Consider the following 27,993-nt stretch of genomic DNA (forward strand, 5'->3'; position numbering starts at 1 on the left):
ATGGATGGGGGCATATCATGAGCAGGATGGATGGGGGCATATCATGAGCAGGATGGATGGGGGCATATCATGAGCAGGATGGATGGGGGCATTTCATGAGCAGGATGGATGGGCGCATATCATGAGCAGGATGGATGGGGGCATATCATGAGCAGGATGGATGGGGGCATATCATGAGCAGGATGGATGGGGGCATATCATGAGCAGGATGGATGGGGGCATATCATGAGCAGGATGGATGGGGGCATATCATGAGCAGGATGGATGGGGGCATATCATGAGCAGGATGGATGGGGGCATATCATGAGCAGGATGGATGGGGGCATATCATGAGCAGGATGGATAGGGGGCATTTCATGAGCAGGATGGATGGGGGCATTTCATGAGCAGGATGGATGGGGGCATTTCATGAGCAGGATGGATGGGGGGCATATCTTGAGCAGGATGGATGGGGGCATATCATGAGCAGGATGGATGGGGGCATATCATGAGCAGGATGGATGGGGGCATATCATGAGCAGGATGGATGGGGGTATATCATGAGCAGGATGGATGGAAGGTATATTATTAGCAGGATGGATGGGGGGTATATTATTAGTAGGATGGGGGGTATATGAGCAGGATCATATACAAGGCAGGAGGATCCTTATCAGAATGGGGTACCTTAGTAGAGAATTTGGGGACATTACCCCCATAACAGTGTCAGCAGCAGATCCTCGCCCCATAACAGTGTGTCATGACCATATTTTTTGGTTAAAATTTTATTTCTTTGTCGCTCCATTGGGAGACCCAGACAATTGGGGTGTATAGCTTCTGCCTCCGGAGGCCACACAAAGTATTACACTTAAAAGTGTAAAGCCCCTCCCCTTCTGCCTATACACCCCCCGTGCATCACGGGCTCCTCAGTTTTTATGCTTTGTGCGAAGGAGGCTGACATCCACGCATAGCTCCACATCTTAGTCAGCAGCAGCTGCTGACTATGTCGGATGGAAGAAAAGAGGGCCCATAACAGGGCCCCCAGCATGCTCCCTTCTCACCCCACTCTGGTCGGCGGTGTTGTTAAGGTTGAGGTACCCATTGCGGGTACATAGGCAGGAGCCACATGCTGTTTTCCTTCCCCATCCCTTAAGGGCTCTGGGTGAAGTGGGATCCTAATCGGTCTCCAGGCACGGGGACCGTGCTCCCTCCGCAGCCCCTGGGGAATCTGCTGGACAGGAGCCGGGTATCGTCAGGGACAAGGCCCTGCTACTGTGAGGTACTCTGTGTCCCCTTGGGGGACCGCGCATGGAGCGCTTGTGCCATACACACTGCAGCACTGCTGAGTGTGTTAGTGCGCCGGGGACTACCGCGCCGACCGCGCTTATTTGCCGGCCGCGCTTATAACTTTAGTCCCCGGCTTTTGCGGCCTAGTATCGCATATTCCCGCCCCCAGGCCTGCCAGTCAGGGGAAGGGCGGGACGCTGCACAGGACGTCAGCGCTGAGGGCTGGAGCATACTTTGTATCCTCCTCCCCCCTCACTCAGCACAGTGGGGCACCAGATTCCCGCACTTTCTAGGGCACGCCCACGGCCCCCTCCTCCCCACAGAACGCCGGCAGCCATTCCTGTCAGCACTTCTGACGCTGGAGAGGAGAGACAACACGGCTCTGGGAGGCCCAGGCAGGGAATCTGGTGATCACACAACCGCTTTGAGCGGTCGGTAAGCAGCACCTGAGGTGCTGGCCCCACTGAGTGCCGAAGTTTACATATATATATATGCTTATATGCTATACATTTACACTGTACGGTCGCACTGTTGATTTTTGGCTATATACCCTCCCGGATTGTACTCAGAGGAGACAACAGCATGTCGTCCGCAAAAAGCAAGGGTGCCAAAGCACAGGCTTACTTTGCAACCTGTACCTCATGTGCGGCTATACTACCGGCAGGTTCCACCGACCCTCATTGTGTGCAATGCTCGGCCCCTGTGGCACTTACTCAGCCGGAGCCTCTGCTACTGGTGGCCCAGGTGGAACCACCTGCTACCACTGTCCAGGTGACAGGGACGGAGTTTGCAGTATTTGCTGACAAACTGTCTGAGAGTATGGATAAATGGTCTGCTAAGATACTAGAAGCCTTACAGTCCAGACCGGTGACTCAGGCCCCGGGCACTGTTGAATCATTGACCCCAGGCCCCCCTCAGTTGGAGCAGCAAAGTGCTCCTGGGGTGACCCATAGGTCCCAGGGTGAGGTCTCTGACACGGACCGCAGTCCCAGGCCGCCTAAGCGGGCTCGCTGGGAAATTCCCTCGACTTCATCACACTGTTCAGGGTCTCAGCAGGAGGACTCTCTGGATGATGAAGCGGAGGTAGCAGATCAGGATTCTGATCCTGAGGCCGCTCTCAACCTAGATACACCTGATGGTGACGCCATAGTGAATGACCTTATAGCGACCATCAATCAGGTGTTGGATATTTCTCCCCCAGCTCCTCCAATTGAGGAGTCAGCTTCTCAGCAGGAGAAATTCCGTTTCAGGTTTCCCAAGCGTACATTGAGTACGTTTCTGGATCACTCTGACTTCAGAGAGGCAGTCCAGAAACACCGAGCTTGTCCAGATAAGCGTTTTTCCAAGCGCCTTAAGGATACACGTTATCCCTTCCCCCCTGACGTTGTCAAGGGCTGGGCTCAGTGTCCCAAGGTGGATCCTCCAGTCTCCAGACTGGCGGCTAGATCCATAGTTGCAGTGGAAGATGGGGCTTCACTCAAAGATGCCACTGACAGACAGATGGAGCTCTGGTTGAAATCCATCTATGAAGCTATCGGCGCGTCTTTTGCTCCAGCATTCGCAGCCTTATGGGCACTCCAAGCTATCTCAGCTTGTCATGCGCAGATTAATGCAGTCACACGTACGTCTGCTCCGCAAGTGGTGTCCTTAACCTCTCAGGCGTCGGCGTTTGCGTCCTACGCCATTAATGCTGTCCTGGACTCTGCGAGCCGTACGGCGGTAGCTTCCGCCAATTCGGTGGCAGTCCGCAGGGCCATGTGGCTACGTGAATGGAAGGCAGACTCTGCTTCCAAAAAGTTCTTAACCGGTTTGCCATTTTCTGGCGACCGCCTGTTTGGTGAGCGATTGGATGAAATCATTAAACAATCCAAGGGAAAGGACTCATCCTTACCCCAGTCCAAACCAAACAGACCTCAACAACGGAAGGTACAATCGAGGTTTCGGTCCTTTCGGTCCGCGGGCAGGTCTCAATTCTCCTCGTCCAAAAGGCCTCAGAAGGATCAGAGGAACTCCGATTCATGGCGGTCTAAGTCACGTCCTAAAAAGACCGCCGGAGGAACCGCTCCCAAAGCGGCCTCCTCATGACTTTCGGCCTCCTCACACCGCATCCTCGGTCGGTGGCAGGCTTTCCCGCTTTTGCGACGCCTGGCTGCCACAGGTAAAAGACCGTTGGGTGAGAGACATTCTGTCTCACGGTTACAGGATAGAGTTCAGCTCTCGTCCTCCGACTCGATTCTTCAGAACATCTCCGCCCCCCGAGCGAGCCGATGCTCTTCTTCAGGCGGTGTGCACTCTGAAGGCAGAAGGAGTGGTGATCCCTGTTCCTTTTCAGCAACAGGGTCACGGTTTTTACTCCAACTTGTTCGTGGTGCCGAAAAAGGACGGATCCTTCCGTCCTGTTCTGGACCTAAAACTGCTCAACAAACACGTAAAAACCAGGCGGTTCCGGATGGAATCGCTCCGCTCCGTCATCGCCTCAATGTCCCAAGGAGATTTCCTAGCATCAATCGACATCAAAGATGCTTATCTCCACGTACCGATTGCACCAGAGCATCAGCGCTTCCTGCGTTTCGCCATAGGGGACGAACACCTTCAGTTCGTGGCACTGCCTTTCGGCCTGGCGACAGCCCCACGGGTCTTCACCAAGGTCATGGCAACAGTAGTAGCAGTTCTGCAATCTCAGGGACACTCTGTGATCCCTTACTTAGACGATCTGCTTGTCAAGGCACCCTCTCAAGTGGCATGCCAACACAGCCTGAACATTGCTCTGGAGACTCTCCAGAGTTTCGGGTGGATCATCAATTTTCCAAAGTCAAATCTGACACCGGCCCAATCACTGACATATCTTGGCATGGAGTTTCATACTCTCTCAGCGATAGTGAAGCTTCCGCTGGACAAACAGCGTTCACTACAGACAGGGGTGCAATCTCTCCTTCAAGGCCAGTCACACCCCTTGAGGCGCCTCATGCACTTCCTAGGGAAGATGGTAGCAGCAATGGAGGCAGTTCCTTTTGCGCAGTTTCATCTGCGTCCACTTCAATGGGACATTCTCCGCAAATGGGACAGGAAGTCGACGTCCCTCGACAGGAACGTCTCCCTTTCTCGGGCAGCCAAGGCTTCCCTTCAGTGGTGGCTTCTTCCCACTTCTCTGTCGAAGGGGAAATCCTTCCTGCCCCCATCCTGGGCTGTGGTCACGACGGACGCGAGCCTGTCAGGGTGGGGAGCGGTCTTTCTCCACCACAGGGCTCAGGGTACTTGGACTCAGCCAGAGTCCTCCCTTCAGATCAATGTTCTGGAGATAAGGGCAGTGTATCTTGGCCTAAAGGCGTTCCAGCCGTGGCTGGAAGGCAAGCAGATCCGAATTCAGTCGGACAACTCCACAGCGGTGGCGTACATCAACCACCAAGGCGGAACACGCAGTCGGCAAGCCTTCCAGGAAGTCCGGCGGATTCTGCTATGGGTGGAAGCCACAGCCTCCACCATATCCGCAGTTCACATCCCGGGCGTAGAAAACTGGGAAGCAGACTTTCTCAGTCGCCAGGGCATGGACGCAGGGGAATGGTCCCTTCACCCGGACGTGTTTCAGGAGATCTGTTGCCGCTGGGGGATGCCGGACGTCGACCTAATGGCGTCCCGGCACAGCAACAAGGTCCCGACATTCATGGCACGGTCTCAAGATCACAGAGCTCTGGCGGCAGACGCCTTAGTTCAGGATTGGTCGCAGTTTCAACTCCCTTATGTGTTTCCTCCTCTGGCACTGTTGCCCAGAGTGTTACGCAAGATCAGGTCCGACTGCCGCCGCGCCATCCTCGTCGCTCCAGACTGGCCAAGGAGGTCGTGGTACCCGGATCTGTGGCATCTCACGGTGGGCCAACCGTGGGCACTACCAGACCGACCAGACTTGCTGTCTCAAGGGCCGTTTTTCCATCTGAATTCTGCGGCCCTCAACCTGACTGTGTGGCCATTGAGTCCTGGATCCTAGCGTCTTCAGGGTTATCTCAAGAGGTCATTGCCACTATGAGACAGGCTAGGAAACCAACGTCCGCCAAGATCTACCACAGGACGTGGAGGATATTCTTATCTTGGTGCTCTGATCAGGGTTTTTCTCCCTGGCCATTTGACTTGCTCACTTTTCTTTCCTTCCTTCAATCCGGATTGGAAAAAGGTTTGTCGCTCGGCTCCCTTAAGGGACAAGTCTCAGCGCTCTCTGTGTTTTTTCAGAAGCGCCTAGCCAGACTTCCACAGGTACGCACGTTCCTGCAGGGGGTTTGTCACATAGTCCCTCCTTACAAGCGGCCGTTAGAACCCTGGGATCTGAACAGGGTGCTGATGGCTCTTCAGAAACCACCTTTCGAGCCAATGAAGGATATTTCTCTCTCACGCCTTTCGCAGAAAGTGGTCTTCCTAGTAGCAGTCACATCACTTCGGAGAGTGTCTGAGCTAGCAGCGCTGTCATGCAAAGCCCCTTTCCTGGTGTTTCACCAGGACAAGGTGGTTCTGCGTCCGGTTCCGGAATTTCTCCCTAAGGTGGTATCCCCCTTTCATCTCAATCAGGATATCTCCTTACCCTCTTTTTGTCCTCATCCAGTTCACCAATGTGAAAGGGATTTGCACTTGTTAGATCTGGTGAGAGCACTCAGACTCTACATTTTTCGTACGGCGCCCCTGCGCCGCTCGGATGCACTCTTTGTCCTTGTCGCTGGCCAGCGTAAAGGGTCACAGGCTTCCAAATCAACCCTGGCTCGGTGGATCAAGGAACCAATTCTCGAAGCTTACCGATCTTCTGGGCTTCCGGTTCCCTCAGGGCTGAGGGCCCATTCTACCAGAGCCGTGGGTGCGTCCTGGGCTTTGCGGCACCAGGCTACGGCTCAGCAGGTGTGTCAGGCAGCTACCTGGTCGAGCCTGCACACTTTCACGAAACACTATCAGGTGCATACCTATGCTTCGGCAGATGCCAGCCTAGGTAGGCGAGTCCTTCAGGCGGCGGTTGCCCACCTGTAGGAAGGGGCCGTTTTACGGCTCTATTACGAGGTTTTACTTTACCCACCCAGGGACTGCTTTTGGACGTCCCAATTGTCTGGGTCTCCCAATGGAGCGACAAAGAAGAAGGGAATTTTGTTTACTTACCGTAAATTCCTTTTCTTCTAGCTCCAATTGGGAGACCCAGCACCCGCCCCTGTTCCCTTCGGGCTGTTGTTCTTTGTGTACACATGTTGTTCATGTTGAATGGTTTCAGTTCTCCGAAATTCCTTCGGATTGAATTTACTTTAAACCAATTTATAACTTTTTCTCCTTCTTGCTTTTGCACCAAAACTGAGGAGCCCGTGATGCACGGGGGGTGTATAGGCAGAAGGGGAGGGGCTTTACACTTTTAAGTGTAATACTTTGTGTGGCCTCCGGAGGCAAAAGCTATACACCCCAATTGTCTGGGTCTCCCAATTGGAGCTAGAAGAAAAGGAATTTACGGTAAGTAAACAAAATTCCCTTCTTTCCTATTTTCCTCCTCTAAAACCAGGGTCCGTCTCATAGTCAGGTGCGTCTTATAGTCCAAAAAATACGGTAGCTCTGAGAGACCAGGGGAGAGAGCAGTATTGTCACTCGATACCGCTAAGGCGTTTGACAGCCTAGAATGGAGATTTTTCTGGGCAGTTCTTGAAAGAATGGGATTTGGAGAAAGATTCATAAATTGGGTGAAACTGCTGTATGACTCCCCGGTGGCAAGGGTTAGGGTGAATGGGCGGGTCTCCAGTACTTTCCCTCTGAAAAGGGGTACAAGACGGGTGCCCGCTCTCCCCCCTGCTATTTGCAACTGCAATAGAGCCATTGGCGGTTATGATACGGATGTCAAGGGAGGTTGAGGGATTTCGATGTGGGGCTGTGGAACAGAAGGTGTCTTTATATGCCGATGATTTGCTTTTATACTTGGATAGGGTGCGCTTCTCAATTATACCAGCGATGGAGATCATCCGGGAATTTGGACGGAGATCCGGTTTAAAGATTAATTGGTCGAAGTCAGCCTCGATGCCGGTAGATCCTCTCCCGACAGATTTTCATGATCTTCAGATACCAGTCCCTGTAGTTTGACAATTTAAGTATTTGGGGGTACTGGTTAGCCCGAATCCAAATGAGTACCGGACCCTAAACCTGGACCCCTTACTGGCGCAATTTAGACTGAAGATAAATACCTGGTGCAGACTTCCCCTATCAAACATTGGTAGAACAAACTTAATCAAAATGGTACTGATGCCACAGTTGTTGTATTTGATACATAATTCCCCAATATGGATAACTAAGGAATTCTTTACCAAGATAGACACCCTGTTTCGTGAGCTCATATGGAGAAAAAAGCATTCCAGAATCCGTCTAGAGGTGCTGCAGAGAGGAAAGGAGGAAGGGGGGTTGGCGGTTCCGAATCCATATTTATATTATATCGCTTCCCAATTGCAGCACTTCAGAGGATGGGGAAGGGAGGGGGCATACGATGTAAGTGGTGAGCTGATAAAGGAAGGTTCGAACTGGAAATACCCGATGAGCCGGTTGGAGGTGAGGCGGTGGCATGGGAATAAAGTGAGGCATCCAACGCTAGCTATGATTTTTAAGGTGTGGGATAGAGGCAAATCTCTCTTGAAGGTTGAAGGGCCCACGGGGTATTGGCCGCTATGGCGGAATCCGGAATTGCAAGAAGTACAGAGGTTGGTTGGATTTAAGGGATGGGAAGACAAAGGGGTCTGCTTGGTGTTCCATGTTATGCAGTACAATGTTCTTAAAAGTTTTGAACAATTGCTGACGGAGTTTTGGCTTCCACATTCCTTTTTCTATCAATATCTGCAGTTGCGACACGCACTGGAGAAGCAGGGGAGGTTGGGCCCCGTGAAGGTGACACACAACTCCACGCTAGATACCTTAGCTATATCTGAATCCTCTAGAGGCCTCATATCCGAACTATATAAAAGACTGTCGTCCTCCCATTTGAATGGATTTCCGTTGGCGGTCAAGGCTAAGTGGGAAAAAGACCTAGGTCCCATAACAGATGACCAGTGGTCAGATATATTGGAACAAATTCCCAAAATGGCAGTCTCAGAGTCAGAGGCTTTCTCAGCTGTTTCTTATTCATAGGGTATACAGAACACCTAGGTTCCTGTTCAAGATTGGACTTAGGCCAAATGCGCAGTGTGTTAGATGGGGACAAGAGGGGGCTCACTTGTTGCATGTAATGTGGGAATGTGGACACATAGGCGAATTCTGGAAGCAAACCTTGGGACTCATAGAACAGGTGTATAATATTAAGATTCATCCCTCACCCCGTACTTGTTTCGTGAACCTGTGGGAGGATGGAGTGGATCCGGATTCCCCAGTGGCCCTGGGTATATCTCGCATCCTATACCAAGCGAGGAAGTTACTAGCGTATCACTGGCTTGATCCCTCGCCTCCAACCATAGTAGAGCTAAAAAATAAATTGAATAATTTACTTCGACTGGAGAGGGGAGTATATCTGAAGAGGAGGGCACTGGGCAAATTCTATAAGATCTGGCGGCCCTGGATGGATGTTCCTGGTCTTCCCTCCAATGTGTTAATACAAGATGGCATACTGGATAATTTGTTGTTATGTTTTCAGTAGGGGGGCACCACTAAGGTACTGGGGGCTTGGAAATTCCATATGGTATCAGAACCTCTGGGGGGTACTGAGAGAAACGACAGAGATAATTTGATATACCGGGAAGGGAGGGAGGGTTAGATGTGACTGAATGGAAAATGTTATGGAGTGACATGGTCGGAGAAGGAGTGTTGAACGGGACAAACATGGTAGGAAAAACAACTTTTATCCTTAATAACTCTTTGTTTATTTAAAGAAGTTAAGTAGTTTAACTGGTTAGTTTATAGAAAATCAAAATACTATCATAAATGTGTATGAGGAGTAATTATATAGCTCTGCATAATATGATGATGTTTAACTTACTATGAAAATGTGTATTTGTTATGCAATGATTATTTCTCTGTTTGGTACCAATGTTTAATAAAAACGATCTGATTTAAAAAAAAATAATGATGTCCGTCCTGTCTGTGTCTCCTGCAGGTCTTTCCAGTACGATGACGACCCCTGAGAGATTTCCCGCTCCTCCTCCTCCTCAGGACCCTCAGGTAGATGGAGATCTCCCCTATGAGGTGTAGACGGCTGTGACCTCCTTGTGTTCAGTCTTGTTTTCTCTAGTCACCCTCCAGGACAGCACCACAGCAGGAGTTAACTCTCTGACCAAATAGGAATAGGAAACAGAGTCCCTTCCCACCTCCCATTTCCAGTTTTGTTTCCTGTCCTTATGAGGGCATGAAGAGGTTACCTGCGGTGCTTCGTGGCTGGTGACCAGAACACTGCTACTGAAAAATTCCAGTTTATACCAGGTAGCTGAGGTCAGAGCTCACTCGCTTTCTCCTTCATCACTGATCTGCAAAGGCAACAGTACTATCAAATTCTGAAAGAAGGGCCCTGTGGTTCAAGTTCTGGAGCAGTGATGTTACATCAAAGTTCTGGCTCTTCTCCATCCCCTTCCAGGGAGAGTACATCTCCAGTCTGGCTCTAAACGAGTTACTAGGAAGGGCAATCGAAAAAGTCACTACCAGAGCATAAACCGATAAAAAATATTTTCATTGCCAGCCCTTTCAGTATAGAGGTAAAGGTAAAACAGGATGGTGGAGTTACCTAACAGGATGAAAAGGCAGGAACATCTTTACCTCCCAGAGGTCGAACGATCGGAACTAGCATCAGGAGAAATAATGACGCCAACATAGTAGGAGGCCGCATCTCAAAATTCCTTCCCAATGGCAAATTATTTCATCAAGCCAGTGGGTCCTAAATACTATCAGAGACGGGTTGAAGATCGAGCTCTCTTCCCATCCTCCACGACATCTAAGAATCACCTGTACTTCCTCTAAGGGTTGGCAGGATCCTCTCATGTAAGGTCTTCGAGAGCTCCAGAGGTCTGGGGTAATATCACCACTTCCAGAGACAGGTCAGACAAGGCCACTACTTTCGGTTATTCTTGATAAAGAAATCCAATGGCTTGCACAGGGTTTTAATAAACTTAAAACCCTTGAACCAGTACTTAACCTACAGATGGTTTAAAATGGAATCGGTCAAGTCCATAAATCCATTAATCGGGTGCAATTTCATAATGGCAACAATCGACCTAAGGGATGCCTACTACCATATCCTAATCCACCAGTCTCACAAGAAATTCTTGGAGTTTGTGGTGTCTCACAACCGGTAGATATTACACTACCAGTACAACATAAACCAAGTCGGCATCTGCTCAGCTCCTTGTGTGTTCACCAAGCTGATGGCAGAGGTTGTGGCTTTCATTAGGGAACAACACTTCTGCATCGTTCCCTACCTCAATGGCTTCCTTGTCCTTGCTCCTCAACTTCGGTACTCTAACAGCACATACAGATAACCCTCGAGGTCCTAAAGACGTTGGGGTGGATGGTAAATCCAAGGAAGTCCGATCTGAAACCCTCCACAAGGAAGAATTTCCTCAGAATCCTACTAGACTCAAGCAAGCAAACATCCTTCCTGCCCAGGGAAAACCAGTCAGAAATCAATTCCAAATCTCAGCGATACACAGTCAGAGATCGGTAACACTGAGGTCGACAGTGTCAATACTGGGATCCATGACATCGTACATCCAAGCAGTAGCCTAGGCCCAGGCCCGCATGAGAATCCTGCCGACACACATCCTAGCCTCTTGGGACAGATCGCTGGTATGGTCATGAGACCGCAAAAGATCTTGCAAAAAAACCATAAACGATGATGGAAGATAATGCACAAGAGTAGTTGGAAACTTAGCTGGCTGCAATCTACTAACTGCTCAAACACAACTAGAAGTAGCAGTGGTGCGTTCCTAAGCAACGTAGACTCCTCGTCACCACCGGAGAACTAACTTACCTCAAAGATGAAATGAGGAATCTTGACTTGCCTTTGAATTGCTCCAAAGGAAAGAGACAAGCCCCCAACATATAACGACGGTGATATAAGAAAAAACACACAGATGGAAAGTATAGGGTTAAGCAAAGTGAGGCCCTGCTAGCTAGATACAAAAGGAAAGGATAGATTTCCTAGTTACAGCCAGTAAAACCCTTAAAAAAATACCCAACACCTGATAATCAAAAATTCCTTAAAAAGATCACACGATCTTTCCTCCCACTATATCAGGAATTCTTGTGCAAATACATGATACAAAAAATACAAACTCTAGATTAGATTAGACTGGGAGCAAAACTCCCTTTCTTGCTGGGAATAAATCATCCTCCAAACAAAAGTGCAGGGAGAGCACTTATTCACATCACTTATTCACATGCAAGAAACAAAAAGGTGCATGAGAACTAATTAAATCTCAGAAGGAAAAAAACAAAAATACTTATGAGACATAGCTGCAGACCATGATGACATGTAAACAAAACCAATGCAACGAAAAAAATCGCTGCAGAAATCATTCCTGAGTCCAAAAAAGGAGCAGAAAAAATGCAAAAAGAGAACTTGCAGGGAAAGCCAAAAGCCTCAACGCTGGAGGACAAAATTCAGGACATTGTCTCATTGAGCAGAAACAATTTTCACCGGCAAAGGCTAGACAGAAATTGCCTTCCTTTATTCCTCTAGGCTGGACTCCATAGGCTTCCTGGAACAGCAATCATCTCCTGCACCTGTCTGAGCAACAGATACAAAATCAGACCCACTACCAGCACTAGCCACCAGAGGGAGCCCAGAAACACTCTCGGGAACAGCACCATGTCTAATGACATTCACAACAGATCACCAAGGTCCCTAGACATGAAGGTCCTTCATTCTGGGTGGATAAGAGTATAACTTTTATTGGCGATGTCCAAGAAAGTATGCCAGCCAGAGAGGTTGGGGAGCAATGGTCTAATAAATATCCTTCCAGGGACTCTGCACTCGACATCAGCTGCAAGTCTTTCCCTGTCAGGGAACTGAAAGTAGTAGTCTACACTGTGTGCAGACGTATTAGGCAAATGAGTATTTTGATCACATGACCATTTTTATACATGTTGTCCTACTCCAAGCTGTATAGGCTTGAGAGCCAACTACCAATTAAATAAATCAGGTGATGTGCATCTCTGTAATGAGGAGGGGTGTGGTGTAATGGACATAAACACCCTATATAAGGGGTGCATACTTATTAGGCAACTTCCTTTCCTTTGGAAATATGGGTCAGAAGAGAGATTTGACGGGCTCTGAAAAGTCCAAAATTGTGAGATGTCTTGCAGAGGGATGCAGCAGTCTTGAAATTGCCAAACGTTTGAAGCGTGATCAAGCGTTTCATGGCAAATAGCCAACAGGGTCGCTAGAAGCGTGTTGGTCAAAAAAGGCGCAATATAACTGCCCATGAATTGAGGAAAATCAAGCGTGAAGCTGCCAAGATGCAATTTGCCACAAGTTTAACCATATTTCAGAGCTGCAACGTTACTGGAGTATCAAAAAGCACAAGGTGTGCCATACTCGGGGACATGGCCAAGGTAAGGAAGGCTGAAAAACTGCCACCTTTTGAACAAGAAACATAACATAAAATGTCAAAACTGGGCCAAGAAATATCTTAAGAATGATTTTTCAAAGGTTTTATGGACTGATGAAATGACAGTGACTCTTGATGGGCCAGAGGCTGATCAGTAAAGGGCAGAGAGCTCCACTCCGACTCAGACACCAGCAAGGTGGAGCTAGGGTACTGGTATGGGCTGGCATTATCAAAGATAAACTTGTGGGACCTTTTCGGGTTGAGGATGGAGTGAAGCTCAACTCCCAGACCTACTGCCAGTTTCTGGAAGACAACTTCAAGCAGTGGTACAGGAAGAAGTCGGTATCGTTCAAAAAAAACATGCTTTTCATGCAGGACAATGTTCTACCATATGCATCCAACTACTCCACAGCGTTGCTGGCCAGTAAAGGTCTAAAAGATGAAAAAATAATGACATGGCCCCCTTGTTCACCTGATCTGAACCCCATAGAGAACCTGTGGTCCCTCATAAAATGTGAGATCTACAGGGAGGGAAAACAGTACACCTCTCGGAACAGTGTCTGGGAGGCTGTGGTGGCTGCTGCACGCAATGTTGATCATAAACAGATCAATGACAGAATCTCTGGATGGTCGGCTGCTGAGTGTCATTATAAAGAAAGGTGGCTATATTGGTCATTAATTTTTTTCGGTTTTATTTTTGCATGTCAGAAATGTTTGTCTAAATTTTGTGCAGTTATATTGGTTTACCTTGTAAAAATACACAAGTGAGATGGGAATATATTTGGTTTTTATTAAGTTGCCTAATAAGTCTGCACAGTGATGGTTACCTGCACAAACAGATATCCTCCTAAGATAGCCAAATCTAAAAAAAAAACACTCCAACTTCCAAAAATCTTTTGGGTTGATTGAGAACATAGTTGTTGATCAATAATAAAAAAAATCCGCTAAAATACAATTTTCCTAATAATCCTGCACCCAGTGTAGGTTCTCAAAGCTGCAGTTACTCTCATCAGCCTAGCCCAAGAAGCATACACCAAATATACAACCCTCCCCACCAGGGTCCACTCTTCTTCTTCTTTTTTTTTTTTTTTTTTTTTTACCCATTACCTGCACAGGTCGAACTTGGTGGTTTGTCTTCTGAAGCCACACTGTTATGATCCGGAACCATGGAAGATCACCACAAATCATTGGCAAAAAGGTGACGAGCATTGGCAACTAATCTGGCCGCCATCCCCTTACTAACCAACACAACTAGAAGTAGCCGAGGGGTGAACTAACATCCTGTGCACCGCGAACCCAGACGGAGAACTAACTATCCTAAAGGTAGGAAAGATGAATAACTCTCTGCCTCAGAAAATAGACAAGAATAGCTAGCCCCCACATTCAAAGACTGCGGTGATATAGGAAAAACACAATACACAGGTAGATGACAGGATTAGCAAAAGGTGAGGCCCCCGCTGACTAAAATAGGAAAGGACAGGAAAGGGACTGATGGTAGCCAGAGAAAAACCCTGCAAAATACCAACTTCCTGATAGTACAAAAAGGCCCTCAGATCGCTTGATCTGAACTCCGTCCTATACCAGGTGCCCTTGTCATACCAATGAACAGAAAACAAGAATTATAACAAATTCAACTAGCCATAAACACATGGACCCAAAGGAGCTATACTCCACACAGAACTGCAGGGAGTTCCTCAACAATCCACTGAGGGGGAAAATCCCTGGAAGGAAATAAACTGAAACCAACCACAACAAATGACAAACCCAGATAAGCAAAAGAACCAGGCAATAAATAAAGAGCAAGAACTTATCTGGAGTGGATGTGATGTAGAGCAGGATTAAGCAGGCTAGAGATACAAAGAACAACTGACATCCGGCAACAGCCTGCAATCAGACCAGGACTTAAATAAGCAGAGAGTTAGGAAAGGAAACACCCACTGCACAACACACCTGGTCTCTGTCCAAACCCTTCCTGGCCACCAGAGGGAGCCTCCCAGCAGCCAAGACATAACTAACATTCACAACAGTACCCCCCCCTAGAGGAGGGGACACCGAACCCTCACCCACGCCACCGGGTCGCTCGGGATGAGCATGATGGAAGGCGCGAACCAACCTGTCCGCATGAATGTCAGAAGCCACAACCCAAGAGTTATCCTCCTGCCCATAACCCTTCCATATCACAAGGTACTGAAGCTGACGCCTACTGCGACGGGAATCCAGAATTTTTTCAACCTCATACTCCAGATCCCCTTGTACCAAAACAGGGTCAGGAGGTGCTGCTGCAGGAACTGCTGGCTCCACATGTTTCTTCAGCAAGGACTTATGTAAGACATTGTGACTCTTAAATGACGCAGGCAGAGTCAAACGGAAAGATATAGGGTTAATAATCTCCGAAATCATATAAGGTCCAATAAATCTGGGCTTTAATTTAGTAGATGGAACTCTCATAGGAATATTTTTAGAGGACAACCACACCATGTCCCCTACTTTAAACCGGGGACCAACAGTCCGACGCCGGTTGGCAAACTTTTGGGCAGTTTCTTGGAACTGAAACAATTTATCCACTACCTGCCCCCAAATCTGCTGCATTCTATTGACCACCGAGTCCACTCCCGGACAGTCAGACGCCTCAAGCTGCCCTGAGAGGAACCTAGGGTGATACCCAAAATTACAGAAAAAGGGGGACACCAATGTGGTAAAGCTAGCTCTATTGTTAAGGGCAAATTCAGCCAAAGGCAAAAACGAAACCCAGTCATCCTGATCCGCAGAAACAAAACACCGTAAATAGGTCTCCAGGGTCTGTTTAGCCCTTTCAGTCTGACCGTTGGTCTGAGGATGAAACGCCGAGGAGAAAGACAGCTGAACACCCAATTTGGAGCAAAAAATCCTCCAAAACCTGGATACAAACTGCACCCCTCTGTCAGAAACAATGTTTTCGGGAATACCATGCAAACGGACAACATGTTGCAAAAACAAAGGCACCAACTCTGATGAAGACGGCAACTTAGATAGGGGAACCAAGTGGACCATCTTGGAGAATCTGTCACAGATCACCCAAATCACAATCATTTTCTGAGAGACGGGAAGCTCTGAAATAAAATCCATAGAGATGTGCGTCCAAGGTTTCTTAGGTACAGGCAAAGGCAATAATAGCCCACTAGAACGTGAACAACAGGGCTTTGACCTAGAACAAACTCCACATGACTGCACAAAACGACGGACATCTCGGGACAGGGAAGGCCACCAAAAAGAGCGTCTCACAAGATCCCGAGTACCAAAAATGCCAGGATGACCCGCCAAAACAGAGCAATGAACCTCAGAGACAACTCGGTCTCTCCATTGGTCTGGGACAAACAGTTTCCCTGTAGGACATCTCTCAGGTTTATCCCCCTGAAATTCCGCCAGTGCCAACTGCAGATCAGGCGAAATAGCCGAGAAAATTACACCATCATTCAGGATAGTAGACGGCTCGAGAACCTCCAAAGAGTCAGCGCAGAAACTCCTGGAAAGGGCATCGGCCTTAACATTCTTGGTGCCCGGCAAAAAAAAGACCACAAAATTAAACCGGGTAAAAAAACAAAGCCCACCTGGCCTGCCAAGGATTCAACCTCTTGGCCGATTCCAGATAGATGAGATTCTTGTGGTCCGTAAGCACCATAACTTGATGCCTAGCCCCCTCCAACCAATGCCTCCACTCTTCAAATGCCCACTTCATAGCCAATGATTCCTGGTTCCCCACATCATAATTCCGTTCAGAAGGAGCAAACGTCTGAGAGAAAAAGGCACAGGGCTTAAGTTTACCCGAAGTAGCGTCTCGTTGAGACAGAACAGCACCTGCTCCGATCTCTGAGGCATCGATCTCAACTTGAAATGGGTGAGACAAATCAGGTTGCTGCAGAACTGGGGCAGAAGTAAATCGCCTTTTAAGCTCCTGGAAGGCCACAATAGCCTCAGGGGTCCAATGCTCAGCATCAGCTCCCTTCTTGGTCAAATCTGTCAGAGGTTTGACAATGGCAGAATAATTGACTATAAATTTACGGTAAAAATTAGCAAACCCCAAAAACCGCTGCAGGGATTTTAGAGAAGTCGGTTGCACCCAGTCGTAAATAGCCTGAACCTTAACCGGGTCCATTTCAATAGCGAAGGGAGACAGGATGAAGCCCAAAAAGGAAATCCTTTGCACCCCAAAGAGGCACTTTGACCCCTTAACGTACAGTGCATGATCCTTAAGTATCTGAAAAACAGCCCATACTTGCCCAACATGAGAGTCCCAATCATCAGAAAAAATCAAGATGTCATCCAAATACACAATCAAAAATTTACCAATAAGGACCCGAAAAATATATCATTCATGACGGCCTGGAAGACGGAGGGTGCATTAGTGAGCCCAAAAGGCATCACTAGGTACTCAAAATGCCCCTCAGGAGGATTAAAAGCCGTCTTCCATTCATCACCCTCCTTAATACGGATGAGATTATACGCACCCTTGAGATCCAGTTTCATAAACCATTTGGCACTCTGCACTCTAGAGAACAGATCAGACATCAGAGGCAAAGGGTACTGATATTTGACTGTAATTTTATTAAGAAGACGGTAATCAATACAAGGCCTCAACGAACCATCTTTCTTAGCAACAAAGAAGAAGCCAGCACCCAAAGGAGAAGATGAGGGCCGAATGTGCCCTTTCTCCAATGATTCTCTGATGTATGACCGCATGGCATCATGTTCGGGCACAGACAAGTTGAAAATCCGCCCCTTGGGAAATTTACAACCGGGCACCAACTCAATGGCACAGTCACAGTCCCGGTGTGGGGGCAGAGAATCAGATTCCTGGTCATTAAATACATCACGGAAATCAGACAAGAAAGCCGGAATATCAACTGCCTGAGCAGACGTGGACGACACGGAAAGGTCCTGATGCAAACCTTGACAACCCCAACTAGCTACAAGGATAAGGATCTCCAGTCAAGAACCGGATTATGGGTCTGCAACCACGGAAATCCCAGTACCAAGGTATCCTGTAGATTATGCAATACTAAAAATGTACAAGTTTCCTGATGCGCTGGTGCAACTCTCATAGGCACCTGGGTCCAAAATTGGGGTTTATGTTTTGCCAAAGGGGTAGCATCAATGCCCCTTAAAGGAATAGGAGTTTGCAAAGGAACCATGGGAAAACCACAATCCCTAACAAACCCAAAATCCATCAAATTGAGCGCTGCCCCTGAGTCCACAAAGGCAAATGCAGAAAAGGAAGACAATGAGCAAATCAATGTGACAGACAAAAGAAACTTTGGTTGCAAAGAACCCACAGTAACAGAAGTAGTCAATCTCCTTTCACATTTAGGGCAGAGAGAGATGTTATGAGAAGCGTCTCCACAATAGAAGCACAGTCTATTCTTCCGTCTGAACCCCTGCCGACTAGCATTAGAAAGGACCTTATCACACTCCATAGGCTCCAAAGGCTGTTCCACAGGCACAAAACCAGTAGGTATCTTCCTGCGCTCACGTAAACGCCTATCAATCTGAATGGCCAAGGTCATAGAGGCATCAAGACCAGAAGGGACGGGAAATCCTACCATTACATCCTTCACAGCATCCGCAATACCCTTGCGAAAAAGAGCCGCAAGCGCATCATCATTCCATTTGGTAAGGACCGCCCACTTACGAAATTTCTGACAAAACGTTTCTGCAGAATCCAAACCCTGAGTTAAGGACAAGACCTTTTCTGCTTGGTCCACAATATTGGGTTCGTCATATAATAATCCCAAGGCCTGAAAAAAGGAGTCCACATCATTGAGAATCGGATCATCAGACGCTAAAGAGAAGGCCCAGTCCTGAGGGTCACCACGCAGCAAGGAGATGACAATCTTAACCTGCTGTATGGGATTCCCTGAGGACTTAGGGCGCAGGTCAAAAAATAATTTACAATTATTTTTGAAGCTCAAAAATCTCGACCTATCTCCCGAAAAAAATTCAGGAACGGGAATTTTAGGCTCTGCAAGGGGAGTCTGTGCAAGATAAGACTCTATATGACGAACCTTAGCATCAAGATGAGCAACACGCTCACCCAATTCATCCATGCTAGACGAAAGAAATCTTCCACAGAACCCAAAGAAGAAGAGGAAAAACACCAAAAAAAAAAAAAAATTTCTCAGCAGCTTTTTTTTTTTTTTTTCTTTTTCCTTCTTAAGAGTACCCTTTAAATTTGTTTGGCCGGTTGTACTGTTATGATCCGGAACCATGGAAGATCACCACAAATCATTGGCAAAAAGGTGACGAGCATTGGCAACTAATCTGGCCGCCATCCCCTTACTAACCAACACAACTAGAAGTAGCCGAGGGGGGAACTAACATCCTGTTCACCGCGAACCCAGACGGAGAACTAACTATCCTAAAGGTAGGAAAGATGAATAACTCTCTGCCTCAGAAAATAGACAAGAATAGCAAGCCCTCACATTCAAAGACTGCAGTGATATAGGAAAAACACAATACACAGGTAGATGACAGGATTAGCAAAAGGTGAGGCCCCCGCTGACTAAAATAGGAAAGGACAGGAAAGGGACTGATGGTAGCCAGAGAAAAACCCTGCAAAATACCAACTTCCTGATAGTACAAAAAGGCCCTCAGATCGCTCGATCTGAACTCCGTCCTATACCAGGTGCCCTTGTCATACCAATGAACAGAAAACAAGAATTATAACAAATTCAACAAGCCATAAACACATGGACCCAAAGGAGCTATACTCCACACAGAACTGCAGGGAGTTCCTCAACAATCCACTGAGGGGGAAAATCCCTGGAAGGAAATAAACTGAAACCAACCACAACAAATGACAAACCCAGATAAGCAAAAGAACCAGGCAATAAATAAAGAGCAAGAACTTATCTGGAGTGGATGTGATGTAGAGCAGGATTAAGCAGGCTGGAGATACAAAGAACAACTGACATCTGGCAACAGCCTGCAATCAGACCAGGACTTAAATAAGCAGAGAGTTAGGAAAGGAAACACCCACTGCACAACACACCTGGTCTCTGTCCAAACCCTTCCTGGCCACCAGAGGGAGCCTCCCAGCAGCCAAGACATAACTAACATTCACAACACCACACTCCTGAAAGCCAGAGGCCAGCCTGTCGGACAGGGTAATCGAAACCCTTCAGCCGTGCAGCACACCAGTAACAAACGTCATTTATAATAAAATATGGAACACCTGGTGTAAACCCAACATTCCAGACCCATTCCGTCCTAACATAGCTCAAATCTTAGTGTTTCTGCAGAATGGGCTAAAGAAGGCCTCAGACCTGGAACACTTAAGGTCCAAATCTCGGCTTTAGGTTCCTACTTTCATCAAAACCTTGCAGGCCACCGTTGGATCAAAAGTTTCATGTCAGTTAGGTTAAGACCCAGACAAGTCAACCTAGTTCCCCTTTTGGATTTGAAAATAGTTCTTAAAGGACTAACACAACCTCCCCTTTGAGTCAGTTACCTCATCAAACCTAAGAATCCTATCCTGGAAAACCACCTTTCTGGTGGCAATCACCACAGCCAGACGAAAAGGTGAACTCTAGGCCTTGTCAACAAGAGAACCGTACATAAGAATTCTCAAAGACCGAATACTATTTCGCTTAGATCAGTCATTCCTTCCAAAGGTAGTATGAGTTTTACAGTTCCCAGGACATTGTGTTACTTTACTTCTGCCAAAAGTCTACCAATGATAAAGAAGTGGAATTCCATTCCTTAGATGTACAAAGAGGACTAATGAACTACCTTCCAAGAACCAAGCCTTTGCGGAAGAATCAAAGTCTCTTCTTCTAAATCATTGGTCAAAACACGGGCAAGAAAGCTGCCAAGAGTACAATCGCTAACTGGATTAAAAATGCAATCAGCGAAGCATGCAAGAACCAGGGTCTCACAGCTCAGTTTACCAGATCAGTGTCCTTCTTTTGGGCCGAGAAACCAGACTCCTCCATTGAGCAGATTTGCAGAGCCACCACTTGGTCCTCAGTCCATACCTTCTTAAAGCATTATAGGCTATATTTGCTATCTAATAAAGACCTATCCTTTGATCGAAAGGTCCTTAAAGCTGTTGCCCCCCCCCACCTCCTAAGTGTATTTGTTGGTACTCCTCCTGTGGTGGTGTTGTGGATGGAGAATAAAGAAAATAGAATTTGTCTTACCAGTAATTTAGTTTCTAGGAACCCTTCATGACAGCACGGTTATTCCCTCTCTGTCTGTTTCGCACTTAATGGCTTATTTCAGAAATAAAAAATTTAGACCATTCATGCTAGTGTGGTTTCTTGAAAAAACAACACAACACTGCAGATGGGAGGTGGGAAGAGGTTATTTATCCTCTTTGTGTTTCCAGTCCATATTAGGGTGGAGAGTTAACTCCTGTGGTGCTGTCGTGGAGGGTTTCCTAGAAACTGAATTACCAATATGACAAATCCTATTTTCTCCTACAGTATTAGATGTTATATACTTGTGTAATGAGAGCGGTGGAGACGGCAGGATCACAGCTGACCACAGACCTCACATGTCCGGATCTTATCACCATTATTCCCGAGGACTTTTACAATATTTTTTTTGTTTTGCAGCTTTTGGATCTGGATAAAGATCTGAACAATATTAATTCTCCAGAGAGAAATGCGAGGGGTGATCAGCGGAGTAAAGAGGAGATTCCTACAGATCACCACCCCGGTGAGTATAGACCACTGAATAACGCAAACAAGTCACACATTCCTATTTCTCCGCTCCTTGCGGTGTCCGTTTTTCCAGTGGTATATTAACCCTTCATGTAAAATACACATGAAATGTGAATGAATCTGTGATCCCGGTGCAGGTTATAACACGGGATGTGCAGTTATGTTATAGGAGAGAAATACAGCTGGACGTGAATTCTGCCGATGTGAGCGAGGATGAGCTCCAGCTCTTTCCTATTATCCACTGTCAGGGCTGATGAGGGGTTTCTCCAGTTTAGGGACTAAGAATCCATTATCTCCTATTACAGTCATGTCTGTGTGAGAGATAAAGAACATGGGGACATAAACCCAATTAACTGGAGCGGATGGAGATTACTGCTCTGAGGGTCAGTAATGGTGCTCACCAGGGAGGAGGCAGAGACAAAGATGGTAGAGCATTATCATCACATAACAAATATGGTTACATGAAGATGAGCGTCACCTCTTATATATAACCCATTGTGTCCTGATAGGATGTCCGGGGTCCAGCAATTTAATCCTGATATTGGGGGGTGGGATTCTTGGGCGATTCTTTTACTGATGTCATTTCATCTTTGAATGTGCCGGATATGAGTTTAATAGCAAATAGCATAAACTATTTCTATATTCTGATTCATTTTTTTTCTAGGAGTCAAAATGTTCAAATTTATTTTTTTCTTTGTTTTTTATTGATTTATAACAAAAATTGAACATACAAATTGTGGGCAGTATTATTCATTTCCATTTGTGTCCAGTCAGTTAACCTTAATAAGAAACAATTATCCATATTCTGATTTCCAGTTTCCAAATAGTAACAATCAATATGTAACATCTAAACCCCAATGATTATACCTCTACTTCGGCACCAGATGAACGCGAGTACCAGCGAGTGTTCCCCTTTTCCTAGTCTTGCCTGGAATCGGAGTAATCTAGCCACTTCCCTCATGTGGCTTCAAACTCGAGCCCTCTATTGTTACTGATTTGCTATCATATTTTTTTTCTTTTTAATCACAAGATGCTGAAATGTAACAAATCTCTCCTTGGTTGCTTATTTCTGTTGCTGACTCCGCCATCTTATAGAGGATTTATGGAAGGAAAGGGGCTGCAGAGCGGTATTCTGTAAGAATTGATTGCTCGGGCATTGGCTCGCCTCCTCTTTTTGCAGCGCATGGATCATCCTGCTATGCAGCCCCTTTCATTCAATGATCAGCTCCCTGTCTTGGGCGGTCGGTGCTGCAGCTTCCGGATGATTTTTTCTGGGCTGTTTCCAGTGTTGTACCTGCTAGCACAACTTGCTGTGGTGAGCGCTGTATTTTGACCCTCAACTTAATGGCATCATAAAGTATAATTCATTTTATGTCGCCTTCTATAAGGCAGCCATGGACACTGTGCTTATGTTACCAGATATGATATTCAGTATATAATCAATATTATTAACTCATTTTCTATGTGATTTCTTTTTGGAATTGTGGAAGAGTCGTCTTAAATATAATAAAACATCACAATCTGGGCAGCACAACTATACTGCAGTTAGGGGCCTGAATTTACCAATAAAAACAAAGTTCAAATGTTACAATTTTTAAAATTTACAAAATCTGTTTTATTCTTTTGACAGAATATTGTGGTATTATACAGAATACATATGAAGAACAAGTCATTATCCCAGATAAATCTTCAGTCCTTCACATTCAAGATCCGTCATCTTATGCTTCTAAACAATATCCTGAGTCACCTCAGAATGTTCAGCCAAATAAAAGCCACATAAGGGGGCATCAACAGCAACAAACTCACACAAGGGATAAGCCGTACTCCTGTTCAAAATGTGAGATATGTTTTAATCAAAAATCACAGCTTATTTCACATCTAAAAGCTAGTCAATGTGGAAAATGTTTAACCCAAAAGTATGCTCTAATTACACATAATATAATTCATAAAGGAAAACCATTTTCTTGTCCAGAATGTGTAAAATGTTTTACTTGTAAATCAAAACTTATTCAACATCTAAAAACTCACACAGGGGAGAAGCTATTTTTGTGTTCAGAATGTGGGAAATGCTTTAGCCAGAAATCAGATGTTTTTAGACATCAAATAATTCACACTGGGGAGAAGCCATTTTCATGTTCACAATGTGGGAAATGTTTTTTTCGGAAATCACACCTTGATAGGCATATAAAAACTCATACAGGGGAGAAGCCATTTTCATGTTCAGAATGTGGGAAATGTTTTGTTCAGAAATCACTGCTTGATTTGCATATTAAAACTCATACAGGGGAGAAGCCATTTTCATGTTCAGAATGTGGGAAATGTTTTTTTCGGAAATCACACCTTGATAGGCATATAAAAACTCATACAGGGGAGAAGCCATTTTCATGTTCAGAATGTGGAAAATGTTTTGTTCGGAAATCACTGCTTGATTTGCATATAAAAACTCATACAGGGGAGAAGCCATTTTCATGTTCAGAATGTGGGAAATGTTTTATTCTGAAATCACTGCTTGATTTGCATATAAAAACTCATACAGGGGAGAAGCCATTTTCATGTTCAGAATGTGGGAAATGTTTTATTCAGAAATCACACCTTAATGTGCATAGAAAAACTCACACTGGGGAGAAGCCATTTTCATGTTCAGAATGTGGGAAATGTTTTTTTCGGAAATTACACCTTGATAGGCATATAAAAACTCATACAGGGGAGAAGCCATTTTCATGTTCAGAATGTGAGAAATGTTTTATTCAGAAATCAGACCTTGATAGGCATATAAAAACTCACACAGGGAAGAAGCCAATTTCATGTTCAGAATGTGGGAAATGTTTTATTCAGAAAGCAAACCTTCGTCAGCACATAAAAACTCACACAGGGGTGAAGCCATTTTCATGTCCAGAATGTGGGAAATGTTTTATTCGGAAAACACATCTTGGTGACCATATAAAAACTCATACGGGGGAAAAGCCATTTTCATGTTCAGAATGTGGGAAATGTTTTATTCGGAAATCAAACCTTGTTGGACATATAAAATCTCACAGAAGGTAGCAGACATTTTTATGTTTATAATGTGGGAAATGTTATACAGTGGAACCTTGGTTTAAGAGTAACTTAGTTTGAGAGCGTATTGCAAAGACAAGCAAAGCTTTTTAAAAATGTGTAACTTTAAGAGCAATGCTTTGCAATAAGAGCAAATATTCACTGCAAACACTTGTGGTTCAGTCCTTTCACCATTCTCTGACCCGCTCTGGAAGTAACTTTCTGTACATATGTACAGTATACCATTGCACAGATGGAGGTGTTGGTCTGCTCCTCTCATCCCAGTGTGCCTTCCAGGTCATCCCCTCAGTACTTTCACTCATGTTTCCTTCTTTTGAAATCCACACCATTAGACTCTTCAAACCATTCTCCCTGCGAGTGGCAGTTGTGTATCGCCCTCCAGGCTCCATCCATCAGTTCCTTGATCATTTTGCCACTTGGCTTCCACACTTTTTATCCTGTGACCTTCCCACTCTCATCATGGGGGATTTCAACATCCCTATTGACGACCCACTCTCCCCATCTGCCACCCATTTTCTTTCTCTAACCTCGTCATTCGGCCTCTCACAGCTCACTAAGTCTCCTACACATGAGGATGGGAATACGCTGGACCTGGTCTTCTCCCGCCTCTGCACTCTTCATGACTTCACCAATTTCCCTCTCCGACCACAATCTTCTCTCCTTTCCATCACAAACTGTCTTCAAACACGGGATGCCCCCACCTATCACCCATACAGAATTCTAAGCGCCATCAATACCCAGCTGCTAATGAACAATCTGCAGTCATCCTTGGCTCCCATCTCCTCCCTCTCCTGTGCAGACTCTGCAGTGTCACATTATAATAAGACATTGCAGAGTGCCCTGGATGAAGCTGCACCAGCTACATGCAGAAAAAAAACCACACAGGCAGCGGCAGCCCTGGCACACGCCTCAAACACGTTTTCTACAGCGCTGTTCTAGGTGTGCTGAGCGTCTGTGGAAAAAATCCTTTTCAGTTGAAGACTTCATCCACTATAAGTTCATGCCTCTGCTCTTTGCCAGTCATTGCACTGGCTGCCCATATATCACAGGATCCAATTCAAACTGCTTGTTCTCACCCACAAAGCTCTCCACAGTGCAGCACCCCCCTACATCTCCACCCTCCTCTCTGTCTATCATCCCACCCGTTCTCTACGCTCTGCAAATGACTTTCGACTAACATCCACACTAATTCGAACCTCCCACTCCCGAATCCAAGACTTCTTCTGAGCTGCACCAAACCTCTGGAACGCTCTACCCCAAGAAGTTAGGACAAATCACAACTTACTCAGCTTCAGACGCTCCCTAAAAACGCATCTTTTTAGGGCAGCCTATCACACTCCCTAGCCAAACTAATTTCACCTAATCCCTCTACAACCTCTCAGAACATAACCCCACGTCAAACTCCATGGCACCCAAATGCATCTCAAGGCTCTGGCCAACTGGTCCAGGAAGCCATTATCTATCCCCCATGAGATGGCTGGATTGTCATTGTAAATAAGCACTTGTACCTTGCCCCTCCCCCCATCTCATTGTAGATTGTAAGCTCTCACGAGCAGGGTTGCCATTTTTCCCTTTAAATATTGTATCTTCTATAATTGTTACTTGTTTGTATATGTTTATGTAGATGATATGTATATGTGTCTCCTGAATTGTAAAGCGATGCGGAATATGTTGGCGCTGTAGAAATAAAGATTATTATTATTATTATTATTATTATTATTATTATTATTATGCTCAAAACCTATAACTCTGCTCTCCATCTGGCTAAACAAGTCTACTTTACCACTCTCATCACTTCACTATCCAACAATCCTAAACGACTCTTTGAAACCTTCCACTCCCTCCTGACCCCGGTCACCAACCTAAGCTCTGATGATCTGGCCACTTTCTTCTTACAAAAGATCAACGACATCCACTAAGAAATCTTTGAAAAATCCCTTCAGAGCCTGGATCCGCTCCTTTCCCGCACCTCAAGCTCACTATCTATATTAGAGCCTGTCACAGAAGAAGAAGTGACGCATCTCCTTGCCTCTTCCCGCCTAACATGCACCATTGACCCTATTCCCTCACATCTCCTTCAGGCTCTCTCGCCAGCTGTCACTACCTATCTAACCAAAATGTTTAACCTCTCTTTCATCAGGTATCTATTCTTCATCATTTAAACATGCCATCATAACCCCTCTACTTAAAAAAAACCTTCCCTCAATCAGAACTGTGCTGCTAACTACAGACCAGTCTCTAACCTTCCCTTTATCTCTAAGCTCCTGGAACGCTTGGTCCACTCTCGGCTAATCCGCTATTTATCTGAAAACTCACTTCTTGATCCCTCTCAATCTGGTTTCCGCTCTTTAAGCAGGCTTTACACCCTGCGATCTCGCTAGCGAGATCGCAAGCGATTGTACCCGCCCCCGTCGGTTGTGCGACATGGTAAAATCGCTGCCCGTGCCGCACAACCTCGCTTACCCCCATCACACGGACTTACCTGCCCTGCGACGTTGCTCTGGCCGGTGAACCGCCTCCTTTCTAAGGGGGCGGTTCATGCAGCGTCACAGCGACATCACACAGCAGGCGTCAAATAGAAGCGGAGGGGCGGAGATAAGCGGGACGTAACATCCCGTCCAACTCCTTCCTTCCGCATTGCCGGTGGAGGCAGGTAAGGAAATATTCGCCGCTCCTGTGGTGTCACACACAGCGATGTGTGGTGCCGCAGGAATGAGGAACAACATCGCTTATAAGTAGAAAACAATTTTTAGTTTCAGGACGACCTGTCCGCGGCAAACTATTTTGACCGCTTTTGCGATCGTTTAAGGTACTTTTTTGCCCCCCAAAATGCACTAGAGCTTATTTTTGGAGGCGGTCTTATTCTTGGAGAAACATGGGGTAAGTTTACCCCACCCCCCCACAGGCCCACCCCCCCCACTTCCCACGAGACTCATACTTACCAGACCTGCACATCTGCTTGTCTCCCAGGTCCTCCTGTGATCTCCGGTGGCTGCTGCATGCCGTCCTCCCCTGCTTCTGGCCAATGCTTCTGGCCAACCCACTCACACAGAGCAGATCACACATACACACACAGCAGAGAGCACACACGCAGACACTCATTCATCACATCCAGCATTACAGGGAACGATGGGAGGAAGTCACGTGTCCGCTGGTCCTGTAAGCAAGCATTGCGGCAGGTCCTTGCACTCCACTGCACTGCCTCTAAGGATTCTGGCGGCGAGAAGAAATTGGTGTCGCTGGATGTCATGTGTGTTTGATCCGATGTTTGTGTGCGGGGGTGAGATTACTGTAGGGCCTCCCGCTCAGCATCTGGTGTGTGTGATTGCGGGGTCTCTGCTTTCTATAATGAGGTTTCCTGCAGTATTTAACTTTATTAGCTGCACGGACACTTCATTATTGAACCGCGACTAGGGCTCATTTTTGGTGGAGGGCTTATATGTATGCCTTGCTCT

The 27,993-nt window shown here is 46.4% G+C and overlaps 1 protein-coding gene across 1 annotated transcript in view; it reads left to right on the plus strand.

The window, feature by feature from the left end:
- LOC142257384 (uncharacterized) overlaps positions 1-27,993 on the plus strand; it is a 349,194-nt gene that overhangs the window by 19,143 nt on the left and 302,058 nt on the right. The window contains exons 10-11 of the mRNA XM_075329463.1: positions 9,338-9,402; positions 21,374-21,476. Coding sequence (XP_075185578.1) covers positions 9,338-9,402; positions 21,374-21,476 — 168 coding nt within the window. The remainder of the gene's footprint in view (positions 1-9,337; positions 9,403-21,373; positions 21,477-27,993) is intronic.

This window comes from Anomaloglossus baeobatrachus, chromosome 1, assembly GCF_048569485.1.
Source record: "Anomaloglossus baeobatrachus isolate aAnoBae1 chromosome 1, aAnoBae1.hap1, whole genome shotgun sequence".
NCBI lineage: Eukaryota > Metazoa > Chordata > Amphibia > Anura > Aromobatidae > Anomaloglossus > Anomaloglossus baeobatrachus.